Genomic DNA, 14,596 nt, shown 5'->3' on the forward strand with positions numbered 1-14,596 from the left:
GTACATGCAGCCAATGGGGCACGGATGGATCATTGTGACTAGGGCTTAATTTTGGATTTGGAGGACCACACAGTGCATGTCGATCGTTACTCTACTCTATGCCTAAACGAAATACGGTGAGCTAAACCTGAGTGCCTTGAGCACTTGTCATAGAAAGTGCGGTGCGGCCTAGAGCTGAAGTCTACATGGGTTCACCTGTGGTGTAACAATGCAAGCTGCCCGCACAAAGCTGCAGTCAGACACCACACCGGTGAACGCCTTTCGTCAGCCACCATCATGTACGCGCACGCACGCTGTCAGCACCAAAAGCGATTCCCGGCTGAACTCGCGGAAGGGGGATTGGAAGTCAGCTTGGCCTTCAACGTTCTATGCATCATCTAGACGTTCGATGCATCATCTGGAACAATGCGCTGGGATCGTTTCACCGGGATAGCTGGCTAAATATTGATTTCTGTGGAGATCGACATCTACTCTCTCAATGATTGGCAGCCTCGAAATATTGCCTAACTCCTCCAACAAGTCTGTCCACCACAGCATTCTCCACAACGCCCTCCTGCCAACTAAAGCCAATCGTCAAGCCTCCATCCCCGCCTGAAACAATGCTCATTGTCACGGCACTTCCGGAAACCACTGAGCTCCGGCTAAATGTCGCTCTTCCCACCTGCCACTGGAAATTGGCCCCGGACTTTGCAGAACCTGCGAACGCCCCCAGATTCGACACTTCAAACGCTGCGTCACGGTCCTTTCCAAGCGTGGAATTGAACACGATAGAGACATCAGGGATGGATTTGAAGATGGCAACGGCGGTGTAAGGCTCGCCGGAAGGTGAGAGGTTGCCAGTGAGATATTTTGTTATCTCTTTCGAAGTCTCCCAGGCTGCAGGCAGCACGAGCGTTGGATTTTGATCATCGATGCTGTGGTCGGTGCGGCGCAACTGCACTTTGAATGCATCGATAAAAGTTCCGATTGCGTCGTCGGCGACGCTACGAGGCAGCTTGAGCCATGGCCGTAGATTGACCGGAACAATACACGTAAGTGCTTCGACGGTAGGAGGCAGGATATTGAATAGGACTGCGGCGATGACAGACGGAAGGACCGCAGTCAGTGATAGACTGTTCTTCTTGCATTCCTGGACGAAAGCTTTGGATGAGCTCGGCGAGAGGTACAGCGACCGGTAGTGGGTTATGCAGGGAGCGCGAATTGGATTGCCTGTCCACTCTTTGAGCCCCACTGTTGGCGGATTTGCGGGGTTCTCATTGATTGGCAGGGGATGTAGCTCCTCCAGAGGGGGTAGAAGCGTGATGTCGTTTGGTGTAGCGACCTCTGTGGTGCTGGGACCACGTGATACAGACGACGAGGAGGCAGTCTCGAGAGCAGTGTGGAACTCTTTGTGGAAGATCAGGCCGGCGACCCCATCGCCGATGGAATGATGGAAAATGAAGGAGGCCGTGAAATCCTTTTCCACGCCAGGGTCTTGCAGAACGAGCAGGCGCCAGAAAGGCAAAGTCCCGTATTCGGACTTGAAGTTGGTGTTGTGTTGTTCCTGAAGGATGGCATCGAGTTCAGGGTCTTCTCCACCTACGGTCGCAGGCTGTGACCGCGTAATGAAGAAGACACTGCGCGTGAGATCAATGGAGGGAAGACGGGCAAAGTAAGCATCCGGAGAGTCTTCATCGACGGGAATAGCGGATAGAATGCTATGTTTGCGAATCACGTCGGTTAAGGCAGCATATATGAGGCTGCGCACGTCGGACACAGAAGAGGAGTCGGAGAGGTGATAGTGAGCAGACAGCCCCACGTTGTGATAGAAGCCCAGGTGGTGGCAAGCTCCTGAGAGTTGCTCGAGCTTCCCTGTGGTGGTTGAGCAATGAGGAACAGTGCAACTCGCTTCGTGGGTGCCACATACCTAGTGGTCGCAGCTTCTGGAGCTGCCGGACGTCGCTCATGATGCTGCGGGGTGCAAGCGTCAGGAGCAGAGAGGGATTTTAGTCAGGGCTTGAAGACGCGGAATGCGAAGCACAGCTATGAAGGGCTGCTCTCGGAAGATCCTGCACGGGCATGGCGGACGTGATGTGGTAGGGTAGAGTCTGGATCTGGATGCTGATGCATGTGCAGCGCGGGCGGTATGTTCCCAGGTTGCAGACCCGCGTGGCTTGCACCGGCGGGCTAGCGTGCATGTGCATACACGAGGCGTGGGCTTACAGTTCCTCTCGGATTGCTAGCGCCCAAGACCTGCACGTGCCAATGCTAAGTCTTTTACACGGCAGGGGAACTGTACGGGCGTGTGCTTACGGGCTTACGGGCGGGCGGGCGGGGTGGGCCGCTTGGAGACATCCATGTCGATAAGTATTACCCCTGCACCGGCCAAGCGGTGGCTTTACACCACAATCCACGCACATCTTACAAACCACGCATATGAGCGCATACACGCGCACGTCCACGTTCCTTTGCAGCCTGCTTCCACGAGGTGCTCAAGTGCTCGCCTGAATCCTCAGCAGTCTTAACGTCAGCAGCTGTCCAGATTCGCCATGCCGACCAGTTCCACGCCCTATCCGCACCCCTATTCGCAGGCCGCCCAGCTCGACTCGCGCATCACGATCCCGCGCCCCGTAATTGATCCCGTGCTCGCCCCCATTGTCGACGCCTTTTTACTCCCGGAGGAGCTGGAAGTCAGCTTTCTCCGCGGCCTCGCCGGCGGCGGCGGCGACGATGCCTTCGTCACCAATGCTGACTCCATTTTAAAGGCGAAACCTCATCTGACGCATGTGGAGCACTCGATTTCCGGTCCCGATGGCAACACAGTTGTGTTGTCTGTATTTGCCCCCAAGGCACCGGCTGCGGCACTTCCCGCCCTCTATTACATCCACGGCGGCGGTATGATTTCTGGTGACCGCTTCAGTGCCATCCCGCCGCTTATGGACCTCCTTGAGGATATCGCATGCGTCATCGTGTCGGTCGAGTACCGCCTCGCACCCGAGACGCGTGCGCCTGGGCCAGCTGAGGACTGCTACGCCGGGTTGGTCTGGACATCTGCGAACGCCGCGAGTCTGGGAATCGATCCAGCAGAGATCGTCGTGTGTGCAGTATCTGGCGGTGCGCCGCTGGCCGCAGCGGCTTGCCTCATGGCCCGCGACAGGAAGCTCCCCACGGTGCCCATCAAGGCGCAGATGCTGCTGTCGCCCATGCTGGACGACCGGTGCGAAAGCGTCTCAGACAAACAGTTCGAGTACGGTGCTCCATGGAGCGGGGTCACGAACCGCAGGGCGTGGGGGCATGTACTCGGAGATACTCGGGGGACCGACAAGGTCACAATGTATCAGGCGCCCTCTCGGGCGACGGATCTATCCAACCTGCCACAGGCATTCATTGACGCGGCCGAGTGCGAGGTGTTCCGCGATCCCGCAGTCACATACGCCATGAACATGTGGCGGTGTGCATCTACATGCGAGTTGCATGTCTGGCCAGGAGCCGTCCACTTGTTTGATGCAGTCGACAATCCGGATGTCCCGCTCGTTGGGGCAGCCATCTCTGCGAAGCGTGCTTGGCTCAAGAGGATGATGATGCCCCAAGGGAAGCTGTCGGTAACCTCGATGTCATAGTCGATGTGCTTGGCAGCCTTCTGATGAGTATCCAGTACTCTCACGCCTTCTCAAGAGAAGCTTGGTATTGGGCGCAAGTTTCCTCAATAATCGCGTTGAGCGTCATCAGTTATTCACTTGGAAAAGAAGTTTCAATAATTCATGCCTGGCTTTCCCATCTGAATCTGAGCTAGTGTCGAGAGCGTAATCTATGAAATCGCCCTTGGAGTAAGTTCAAATTGTTCCTAGGGCACAGAGACGAATAATCGACGGTGCAACGACCCCGCACGTGATTCACGCAATCCACTCGCGCCTTTTACTCAAACTCCACAATAAACGAATCCACGAAAAGATGACGAAGAAGCCCCAGATTATGACCAAGCTAAATTGTGTAACAAACGTACGCGGTGTGTGATGAACGAACTGGATAAAGCAAAGGCGCCGCGTCATGTAAGACTGGAGCCCGATTTTGGGACAATAGCAGCAGTTATTACTACGATAAGAGCGGCAAGCTCTGAGCCTGGCTCTCGGGTGGCACTGCATGCATATAACAGCTGCCACGTGCGGCGGCTTGCATAATGGGGTCCGAATGCGATCCCGCTCACCGCACATTTGATAGGTTCCTCTCGGCAGGAGTCCTTTCACGCTTACCGCGCACGAAAGTGATGACGCACTCTGATTCATGATAGGATTTTCTTAACTCGTATTACAGAGATAGAGACGAATCATCAGGACGCTCTAACAGAGGAGGTGGGGAAATTGTGATCACATGGCTCTTGTCAATGGTTACAAGATAGTCCGAGCGCTATGCTGACACTTGATGCCGTCTGGATACTGACGGGTTTGGTTAATAGAAGGATTGCTTAACTCAAAGCTAAGAGTTGGCACGAACCACTAGCAAGGCTTGGTGTTGGATACGGGCGAATGTGCACCCTCAGTTCGTCATGGCTAGCATCATGGGCCTTGTCTGTGCTTACAGAGGATGTCTTTCGCTCACTGACCGGTTCAGTTGATGGAAAATAAGGAATGGTGGAATGGTTGCCTACTTCCTAGGATTCGAAGCGGTTGAAGCGGTTACTTACGAGATACTAGTGATGGTGAGCTGATGATAATTATCAGCGCTACTGCGGTTATCCTAGTACCGGAACATCCTCATAGCGGGTGGCGTCTCGTACGCAAGGCTGGAAGCCATAGAGGAGGTCCAGATACTCTGCTCCTCTTGATCGCTGATGATGCACTATCCTGTTCCCTTTGCAGCTAGATCCTCCGACTGTTCGCCTACATAGCTGTAGAATCGTCCTTCCGCAATGCACTAGAGTTCTCCTAATCTGCTTGCTCCGGCACTCTTTCACGCTGTCTTTTAGTCCCGTCGCGTTTAGTTTACTTGCTGTAATTGTCAGTCAAGATGCGGTCGGTTAACTTGTGCCTCACTATCTCAGCAGTGTCATTGGCTGCAGCCCAGTCCGTGCCCTTCTTTTTAGGGAGAAGTGGAGGCATGTATGGACTCGAACGCAGACAATCTTCTACCATCACATGGCCATATCAAACATTCGTCTCGGAGCCCGACTTTCTACCACCAATTCCCGAAGTGAACAAGACGAAGGCCACGGCACCAGGATACCAATTTCTTGCGCAGCAGGGCACGGACTGTGCCCAACAAGCCGCAATGATCATGACTGACGACGGCGAGCTCGTCTGGCAGTCCAATCCCAAGTCACCATTTCCGGCCACCAATTTCGGCCCGCAGACTTTGAACGGCAAACCTGTGCTTGTGTACAACATGGCGGTAGGGGTGCCAATTGTTGACAGCGGCGCTCTTACGTACAGCATCGTCCAAATATTCGATGATACCTACACGCTACTGCACAACGTGTCGGTGGAAGATCCTACCTTTGTGTTCGCAGCTGGCAACTGGAGCTCTCTCATCGACTCGCATGAGGCGTACATTACGGCTCGCAACACGCTCGTTGTTCCCGCCTACAACATCACGCCCTGGGACTTGTCTCCGGTCGGTGGTCCCACGGACGGATGGCTGATGGACTCTGTCTTCTACGAAGTTACCATTCCAGAGGGCGACATCCTTTATACCTGGCGGTCAAGCGACTGGATTGCCATCACCGATACCTTTGTGGACTTGGACGCGGTATATGGCTTTGGGAACGCGACTGGGTGGGCGTGGGACTATTTCCACATCAACAGTATTCAAGCATGGGGAGAAGATGGCTTTATCCTATCCGCGCGGAATACGTTCGATGTCCTGTTCGTCAATAAGACAACCAACTCGATTGAATGGCGGTTGCGCGGCAACGATGGCGGAGACTTCGCTCTCGATGAAGAGGGCCAGTTCAGCTGGCAGCACGACGTTCGCCTGCACGAGTACGACGGCGAGCTTCTCCTCACTATGTTTGACAACAAGAACACCCTCACGCCACCGTTCGTCCCGTCCGAGGGTCACCTTCTGGCTCTCGACCTTACGGCTATGACGGCCAGGATCAGGGGCGTGTATTTCGATCGCAACGCTATCGTGGCAGCCCAGTTCGCTGGTTCCATGCAAGTGGACTTTACGGGCGAGGAGGAGAAGTACGTCGTTGTCGGTCACGGCAGCCAGCCCGTCACTGAGGAGTACGACCTCGATGGTACGCTGCGCATGAGTTGGCGCTTCGGGCCCGCGGACCCTAACGCCGTTGCCCCTGGTATCGCAAACTATAGGGCTTTCAAGAGCTTCTGGAAGGGCTATCCTACCACGTCGCCTGCAGTCAAGGCATGCAAGACAGGGAACGGGACCGACATTTTCGTGAGTTGGAACGGCGCGACCGAGGTTACGAGCTGGACGGTGTATGCTGGGCAGAGCGAATATGATATGGCAGAGAGCATATCGGCCCCGAAGACTGGTTTCGAGACTAAAATTAGCCTCGATGCAGTGGCAACGATGGTGAAGGTCCAAGCTAAGGGTGACGTGCATGATGAACGCTTTACGGCGAAAACGTCTATGCCCGTGACTGCGCAGGATTGTTAGAAAATCTGCTCCTGTAGCTATGACCACAGTACATGATGTAAGTAGCTGCCGAATGCAACTGCCTCTTAAAACGCCCATACATTGTGTATTCGGCCATCTGTGCAGGCCTTCCCAGACGACCTTGCACTGCCGAAGAAACGATGTCAAAGGATTGGGGTACTACTAGCCTAGGTTTTTGGGCCTTAGACTCGTTACAGCGTCTTTCGTCGTCCTTTTTGCCTCCTGAATCAGGTGTTTTGCCATCAGTTCACATCCGCACGCGATTCCAGTCGAACGAGCGCTGAACGGGCTGCACTTTGAGTCATTCTCGTGCGCGTCAATCGTCCCCCGTGCAAACTCGAACTATTCTTTTTTGGTTTCAGATGCTAGCCTTGTGCTGTTTCTGTTGGCATTCAAGGAGAATCTCCACCGCGCCAAGTCACGTGCTTCCTCACGTGATATTTTGTACACAGATCGCCCGCACCAGTGGGTGTAATCGATGAAACCTGTGGCTCATATTTAAAGAGCTTCGCCGCAAAAAATGCCACTTAAGCATTCTTACAAGACCACAGATGAGTGCTTCGCCGGATTGACTTCAGAAGAGCACCATTGCTGCGATGGACTGGGGCTCTTTTTCTTTCATTTGAACGAGGAATGTCGATGTTGTTCCATTGTCCAGCTTCAGTAGCGAAATGGCACCTGTAATCGTAGGGATGAACATCATTCCAGCATGTGTAGAACATGTATATTTTCAGGTGGAACGCTGATAAGTGGACAAAATATAGCTGGGAAGAATTTTCAAACATCACGTGACTGAGTAATATCCGGCATTCCCGACAGAATACAACGTGGCCATTTTTGCCATCCCTTTCACAACACCAGAAAAGCAGTGAAAGTCGATCGCTGTCAAAGAATGCGCATGACAACAAACTAAGCATATATGAGTGCTTTTGAGCTAGTATCCGTCTATTAGCTGCATTAGCGATCTGCAGTTTCATTGCAATTTTCGCAAATTTCAACCGTCAACCCGGTCGCGACTGTGCCGCAATTAGGTGTTTTGAACACCAAAACGCCCTCTCTTATATTGTTCCCTCAGCATTCTAGTTGCTAAAGTCGTTTTCTGTGGCTCCATTGTGAGACGCTCATCTGGCTAATATAGTATATATAATATAGCATATTACCTGCTCATCTGCCTCTCCCGAGATCTTGCTCACATTGCGGGGTCGGTCCCTTACACGGTCACACGTTCCACAATGTTTGAAGATGATGGACTATTAAACACCAAGAGATTTGCACCATGGCAGTACGAAGCAATTTTGTGCTCTCTTGTCGATATCGTCTCCACAGGCTGGCGCTTGCTCTTCTCCAGGCAAGGAAAGACACGATGCAGCTTTCGTTCCTGCTTCTTGCCTGGTGCACCCAGCTCATTAGCAGCCGACCGACCGTGGAATCACAGGCAGGAGCCACACTTTCTTCAGGCTCGGTAATCACCGGAGTCGTTGATGCCAACTACTCGTCCGTCCGCCAGTTCCTGGGCATACCTTATGCCGAACCTCCACTCGGGGACCTGCGCTGGGAGCCACCACGCGCGAACCAATTGCCCGCAACACTGAACGCAACTACTCTTGGAAGATCATGCACGCAGTTTGTTACCAAGATACCCAATGCGCACAACACCGTTGTTCCAGAGCATACCATTGCAGATGCCAACAGTACCGGAGAAGACTGCCTGACGCTGAGTGTCTGGACGCCGGAAAACGCGACAAATCTGCCGGTCCTCATCTTCTTCTACGGCGGAGGCTGGTACATGGGTGGCCAGAATACGCCGTATCAGATTCCTACACAATGGGTGCAGCGTACGAAGGACTTGATCGTAGTCGTCCCAAAGTGAGTTGGCAGGAAGGCCCCGTCCATGCTGAGTTAAAGTCACTAAGCCGGAATTAGCACGCGCGGGAACATCTTTGGCTTCCCGAATGCTCGAGGTGTAAAGGACCAGAACCTAGGACTTCTGGACCAGCGGCTTGCGTAAGAGTTTGATCTTCCTGTCCTCGGCATCACGTTGACTGGCGGATCCCTTAGTGTCGAATGGGTAAGAGACCATATCGGAGCGTTTGGCGGAGATTCCAAGAAGATTACCATTTGGGGCCAATCCTCGGGTGCGGAAGCCGTCGACCTGTACAGCATCGCTTGGCACCAAGATCCTATAGTGAACGGCTTGATTATGGACTCTGGTACGGCGCTCATTGAAGATGGAAAGGGCCCGAGATACTCGAACTTTTCGTATGTGGCGGCTCAGGTGGGCTGCGGCAACGCTACCACTGCAGCAGACGAGTTGGTGTGCATGAAAAAAGTCGACGCAGCCAAACTAGAGGCAGTTCTCCAGAAAAACTTAGATGAAAACGGAATGCATCATGGAAACGGAAGTATGGGCAACACCCTTGGATTTGGGGCTTCGGCAGATGAGAGGACGTACTTCTCCAACTATGCGGAGAGGATTCAGCAGGGCAAGGTTGCAAAAGTGGTAAGTGCCCCTCGACCTGCGGGTGAAGAAAGCGAACAAGCAGGCTGACTGAGCGATTAGCCCGCCATTATCGGCATCAATAAGGACGACGGCAATACCCTAGCACCATTTTCCCTTAGTGGACCGGACCAAGCGATTTGTGATATGTATTTCCAGATGGTGTTCTTGTGCCCATCGTACATGACATCCAAGTAGGTGGCATTCCAGCTTGCGCTTTCACAACTAACCGGAATCCGCAGGATACGAGCATCTGCAGGCATCCCAACATACCGATTCTTCTATTCAGGCAACTTCAGCAACATATCGCCACTGCCATGGATGGGAGCTGCCCACAGCAGTGAGCTCCCAATGTTATTCGGGACCCACGGCAATTACCGAGGGGTATCAACGCCGTACCAGATCGCTGTGAGCGAAGCAATGCAGGATGCTTGGCGAGCATTTGCGAACGACCCAGAGAGCGGACTTGTGGGACAGAATTGGCCTGCGTACACTCCGGATTATGATGTTGTGAGAGTGTTTGGGGAGACTGGAACGGTGGCGCGGAACGCGGCTGATCTTCTGAAGGCGTCAGAGGACCAGTGCTCGAATTCGATGGTGTGGTAATACTAAGACATAGCGTGAAGTGTCGTAGGTATTCATTCAGCGTCCTGGTTCGGATACCGGTCTGCGACATCAATAGTCGCTACAGGTCTCCCATCCAAAAGTCAGAGTCTGATTCATCAGCACCCCGTGCTGCTCTAGGGCAGCTCTTTTGCCAACAGTGTGAGTCACGTAAGGAGGCGGTATCCACCTCCATGGTTGTGAAGGTGGTGGAGGACCGAGGGATGTGCCGACGGAGGTGTTGAAATTAGGTTAGAGGTAGTTCTAGCCCTGATTGGTAACTATTAAAAGGGTCGTGTGCAACTTTCTTGCACTTACAACAATACTACTTAGTGCAAACCCGAAAGGTGCAGAGCTGCTAAAGACATAAGTTCGGTATAGTGAGAATTTAGAGAAGACAGACGGGCATAGCCTTCGATGCACTGTGCGAAAGTTACGCGAGCGAAGGTAACTCTAGAATTGAGTCGAATAAGCCACATGTATCAAGGGAAACATCAGAAAAAAAACCTTAAAGGCTACAATGTGATTAAGTCGTACTAACGTAGTTCTTCTCTGCCGTGCAGGGCTACGGCACACTGAAACTGTACGCCGATGCCCGCTCGTAGGAGACTGCGGATTTTCTGCGCCAGCAGACAGGCGATTTGACGAGGCATGGCGAGGAGTGCTTGATGGGTTTCCAGGCGGAGGAGAGCTGGAGCGTTGATGATGTGCCGGAGAGCTTTGTGATGCAGCTTAGCAAGGCGATTGTGGGGATTGAGATTAGTATTACTAGGATTGAGGGGAAGAGTAAGGTGGGGCAGGAGTTGGCGCCGCTGGATCAGGTGGGTTGTATACGCGGGTTTAGGGCGATGGGGACGGAGGCGGTGCGGGAGTTGGCGGGGCAGATTGAGGAGGGTATGCGAAAGGATATGATGGGAAAGAATGGGAGCAAGTCTCGTGCGGATGTGCTTGAGGAGGAGAGCAAGAAGGGGCTTGTGCTGGGAAAGGAGGTTAAAGGACGGTTTGGGTGGTACTACACTGCAGTGCCTTCTGTGCGTATGCGACCCTGGGGAGAGCTGGTGGTAATTGCGCTGTGTATGGCGATTGGCTTGGGGATGGTGTGGAAAGCGTACGAGTTGGCTTTTGCGACACAGTAACCACCTATCTCTTAACAGAGCGATCAGCGGTTTTAACATCTCCTAAAGGCGAAGAATGAGAATAGAGAACAATTGATATGATAAAACTACTATAACTAGAATGTTTTGTGAAGTTGAAGTGTGGGACTTTCCATGCACCTTACCTCTTGCAATTTTTTTTCGATATCTGAAATGGGTGTACCGAAACGCCTAGTAGCGCAAGAGAAGAGAAGAAAAGAAAAGAAAAGGCGGGAGGTTCCACTTCCCGTGTAACTCAATACCTTAAAACCGATTATGGCGCGCGCCGTAGAGAATAACCTAGCCGTGACTGCCCTAGGAAGAGAACTGCTGGTGAAAGAATAACCAGTTTTCTTGGCCGAACTGAGACTGCTACCGAATTCCGCTACCGTCCCAGAATGAGTATGCCCAGATACCGCGGTGGCTGAACTCTTTTTCCAATCTGTGGTCGTATCCTGGAGCTGGAAAACATCCCCCGGTACCAATACTGAGCTGCATGAGGCTGGGAAAGACTGTACCAGCAGTTCCGACCATATCAGAAAGCGGTCCGTCGAAGGACATGAGGTTTTCGAATAGGTCATACCACGTGTGGCGTATGCATAGCTGCTTGATACCGGATGGTAGTATGCACGATAACTTGGGAAAAGGTGATTCGGCGGTAAATATCAAGGCAGCATCCAGGTGGATCGTTTCTAGGCGAGGGAAGTCCCGGAAGTGATGGGCGATCATTGTGCAATTGTCGTAAAAGGCGCTGATCATCGTATGATGAAAGATCAGTTTTCGCAGGGACAATTTGCTTGCTTGGAGTGCTCTCGAGATGGGGTTGAGATCGATGACCCCGGAAGCAGGCCGGTATTTGCCTGTCAAGTAATGGCTCGGCTCATAGCAGAATTCCTCAAGAGCCCTACAAGCTGAGACCATGAGCCCCTGGGCTTCAGGCTCAATGCCACAATCGTCCAACTTCAGGACTTTTATATTGGACATGCCTTTGCCAAAGGCTGATGAAGGCCAGGCCCAAGCGTTTTCGGTGCGCAGCTCTACAAGGGCGGAAACTCTCAGATACTGGAGAGATTGCAGCTGAAATATCGGAATAATGTCCTCGACATAAATGGAGTTCTCGATGATGGAGATGCTCTTCAGCTGATGATATTTCGGTATCGGTGGCTGAGGGGCCGCGTAGAAATTTCGGTGGAATGCTGCGGCCCAGTAGAAACAGGGCTCATCCAAGAATACGGGGAAGTTGTCTCTGTCATAAGGGGCTCCAAGAACCGTGATATTCGGCGCATGAAGAAGAAGCACCGCTGTATAGACAGTCGCACACGCCCAATCGTCCTCCAGGTGAAGGATCCAACTTTTCTCGTTCTCGGCCGTAAGAGCTAGTTTCTCAATGTGTTCAGCGACGAGGTCGAGGTCTCCCTTGGTAGGGGAGATATCCGACGCGGTTTCCCATCCCAAGTCCAACACTCGGATTAGCGCAGCTAGTTCGGGGTGAAGAAGCACAGTGTGCAAGAGCTTCACCAATCCAACCCCGAGGTGATCGATGCGGTAGTAGAGAAACTCCGTCGCAACTCGTCTGAATGGTTTAACCAAGCAGAGATTATAATAATTCTTCCGAACTGCCTTTCGGTCCCACGAATATGAGTCCTTAGTATTCTTGACGATCTCGAGCAAGATCTCCTCCGGGAAATCGTTAATCGTCGTACACGACAGCTGTTGAGCACTCGGAGGATCGGCCATATTTGCTGACATCGTAGGTTGGCGCGGTGGTGGTGGTGAGGCGGCGGTAACAACGGAGCCCAGGAGAGAGCAAGTGCTTATAAAAAGCACGAGACTTGCGTAGCTGATGCGGCGCTGCAAGTCGAAGTGAGAGAAGATTAGATCAGAGGTGAAGGTTGGAAGCGTGGCTTTGAAAGCGAGGTGAAGGTAAAAAGGTAGGTAGTTCATCAATCTATCCTACGACTCAAGCCGCCAGCATCCATATGGGTAAGTCGATGTCACAAATAAATGGAAGAGCGGAATCGGGTCGGTGAAAGAACGCCGATGCACTTGGTGAATTGAATAGGAAAGCAGGACGGCGGAGAAAACTTCGATTTTCAGCGGTTCCAGAGGACGACCTAATAATGGCTATCAATCCGAGCTATAGAGTATGACAGCACCGCCGAGAAGAGAGAATCATGGAAGAATGTGCATACCAAGTCCCCATCCGCAGCCACGACCTCCAGCACGCCTATCCAAGGACGTGTAAGCCTCGCCAAGTTGAGCGTGGTTTAGTGAAGGCGACCGTAATAGGAGATTCGAATGGTGAATTCTCACGGATCGCAACTGTTGCCGAAGGCTTTCAGAGGCCGGGCTCGTCTCATTGCAAGTAACGACCGTCAAACCTGATGGACCTTGACAAGTCAGTCTATCACATCCCAATAGTAGTCTTCCAAATAGTAGTCTTCCTCAATGTCGATCACGTCGTCCTCGAAATCAACCATCACTCCACGGCCCTCAAGTCCCTCCGTTATGTCCAATTTAGAAAAGGCTTCTACGTCCTTGTAATCTAAATCCAAAACCCTAAGACTGAGATGTCGGAGGCGAGGCAGGCAGACGTCCTTGTGCTCAACGAGGGTGGAAAAGGGACCATGTCGATCAAGAAGTTGCCCCATAAACCCCGAATCTGGGAATTTGAGTGTGTCGAGCCGGAGCCGTTGTAGATTTGGCGGCATGATGGACGCTAACTTCGGCCAATCCAATCCTCGGTAGAGAGTACTCGCGTAGACCCACAAAGTCTCCAATTTCTCGAAGGGCGTCCACGTGCCGGCGGCCACGGGGACCATGTTGAGCAACGCTAGTTCGCGCAGGCAGTGCTTGTGCTTCACCAGCGCTTCATTAAGCAAAGCCGAGTCGAAGCCAATACCGTAGCCGTTAGGATACGAGAGCGCACAGGAGAGTCTCGTCAAGCTCCTGCAGGAGTCAAGCATCAACACGAGAACATCAGGGTAAATTGAAGTTCTCAAGCATAGTGACTTGATATTGGATGTGCCGGCCTCAAAGAGCTGTCGTTCGGACTCGGAGATAGTAGTCAATTGTTTGTACAACGTAATCGACAGTCCTTCCAGCGAAGGTAATCTGAATAGAGATGCTATTTGCGCAGTACTCAGGTCTACCTTGGAGAGTTCGAGGGACTTGAGGTTGCAATAAGTCTGGAACGACCATGAAGAGAACGCAATACAGTCTTGGTCGAACATCAATGTCTCTAAGAAACCCCAGTCCATGGTCAAGTGGGTGATGTTCGGGGCATGAAGGAGCAGGAGAGCAGCTATTCCATCGCTTTCGGGTCCGCAATCGTGAGGGTTTTGCTGCAATCGGGCGATCCATCGAACCTCATCATTGGGTTGCAGTCCAAGGGCTTGAATGGCTTGGTTGAACAGCGCCATGTCCTCTGGAGTCGGCAAGGACTGGCAGCTCTTTTCGTAACACGGACGTAATGTCAAATCGCGAATGAGAGCCGCAAGCTCGGGATGCTGGAGCACGGTCCGGAGTAGAAGGACATCGCTGTAACTATAGCACCAGGAATATAGATATTCCGTTGCCGCGGGCTTGAAGGGCTTGACGAGGCAGAGATTGTAATATTCCTGTTGAGACCGGAAGCGTGACGGTGGATCGATACTCTTGACGATGTGGAGGAGAATTTCCTGCGGAAGATTGTGGATAGTAGGCGCTTCAGCCATGGTTAAGGGTTTCGAAACGGGCCGCTGTTCTGCGGAAGTTGTAGTTGTGAGGC

The 14,596-nt window shown here is 52.5% G+C and overlaps 7 protein-coding genes across 7 annotated transcripts; 3 read left to right on the forward strand and 4 right to left on the reverse strand.

Moving 5' to 3' along the window:
- Positions 1-397: 397 nt before the first annotated feature.
- Positions 398-2,151, reverse strand: BU26DRAFT_483013 (uncharacterized protein). Its single transcript, XM_033825789.1, has 2 exons — positions 1,907-2,151; positions 398-1,851 (listed from the first exon to the last, which is right to left on the reverse strand). The coding sequence occupies exons 1-2, from the start codon at positions 1,944-1,946 to the stop codon at positions 476-478; spliced, it is 1,416 nt and encodes a 471-aa protein (XP_033685158.1). The 5' UTR covers positions 1,947-2,151; the 3' UTR covers positions 398-475.
- Positions 2,152-2,396: 245 nt separating this feature from the next.
- BU26DRAFT_518596 (lipase) lies at positions 2,397-3,947 on the forward strand. Its single transcript, XM_033828852.1, has one exon. It carries the CDS (start codon positions 2,529-2,531, stop codon positions 3,597-3,599), a length of 1,071 nt encoding a protein of 356 aa, XP_033685159.1. The 5' UTR covers positions 2,397-2,528; the 3' UTR covers positions 3,600-3,947.
- BU26DRAFT_296713 (uncharacterized protein) lies at positions 3,737-4,352 on the reverse strand. The gene has a single exon (XM_033821717.1). It carries the CDS (start codon positions 4,260-4,262, stop codon positions 3,873-3,875), a length of 390 nt encoding a protein of 129 aa, XP_033685160.1. The 5' UTR covers positions 4,263-4,352; the 3' UTR covers positions 3,737-3,872.
- A 567-nt stretch (positions 4,353-4,919) lies between these two features.
- On the forward strand, positions 4,920-6,669 carry BU26DRAFT_518597 (uncharacterized protein). The gene has a single exon (XM_033828853.1). The coding sequence runs from the start codon at positions 4,984-4,986 to the stop codon at positions 6,592-6,594; it is 1,611 nt and encodes a 536-aa protein (XP_033685161.1). The 5' UTR covers positions 4,920-4,983; the 3' UTR covers positions 6,595-6,669.
- A 1,288-nt stretch (positions 6,670-7,957) lies between these two features.
- BU26DRAFT_424770 (carboxylesterase) lies at positions 7,958-9,697 on the forward strand (the record flags this gene model as incomplete). The annotated part of the gene is made up of 5 exons (XM_033823586.1): positions 7,958-8,460; positions 8,518-8,598; positions 8,653-9,094; positions 9,155-9,285; positions 9,334-9,697. 5 exons carry the CDS (start codon positions 7,958-7,960, stop codon positions 9,695-9,697), a joined length of 1,521 nt encoding a protein of 506 aa, XP_033685162.1.
- Positions 9,698-11,199: 1,502 nt separating this feature from the next.
- Positions 11,200-12,564, reverse strand: BU26DRAFT_564035 (uncharacterized protein; the record flags this gene model as incomplete). Its single annotated transcript, XM_033833238.1, has 1 exon — positions 11,200-12,564. One exon carries the CDS (start codon positions 12,562-12,564, stop codon positions 11,200-11,202), a length of 1,365 nt encoding a protein of 454 aa, XP_033685163.1.
- A 662-nt stretch (positions 12,565-13,226) lies between these two features.
- On the reverse strand, positions 13,227-14,543 carry BU26DRAFT_593950 (uncharacterized protein; the record flags this gene model as incomplete). The annotated part of the gene is made up of 1 exon (XM_033834892.1): positions 13,227-14,543. One exon carries the CDS (start codon positions 14,541-14,543, stop codon positions 13,227-13,229), a length of 1,317 nt encoding a protein of 438 aa, XP_033685164.1.
- Between the last annotated feature and the right edge of the window lie 53 nt (positions 14,544-14,596).

This window comes from Trematosphaeria pertusa (assembly GCF_010094035.1).
Source record: "Trematosphaeria pertusa strain CBS 122368 unplaced genomic scaffold BU26scaffold_6, whole genome shotgun sequence".
Lineage (NCBI taxonomy): Eukaryota > Fungi > Ascomycota > Dothideomycetes > Pleosporales > Trematosphaeriaceae > Trematosphaeria > Trematosphaeria pertusa.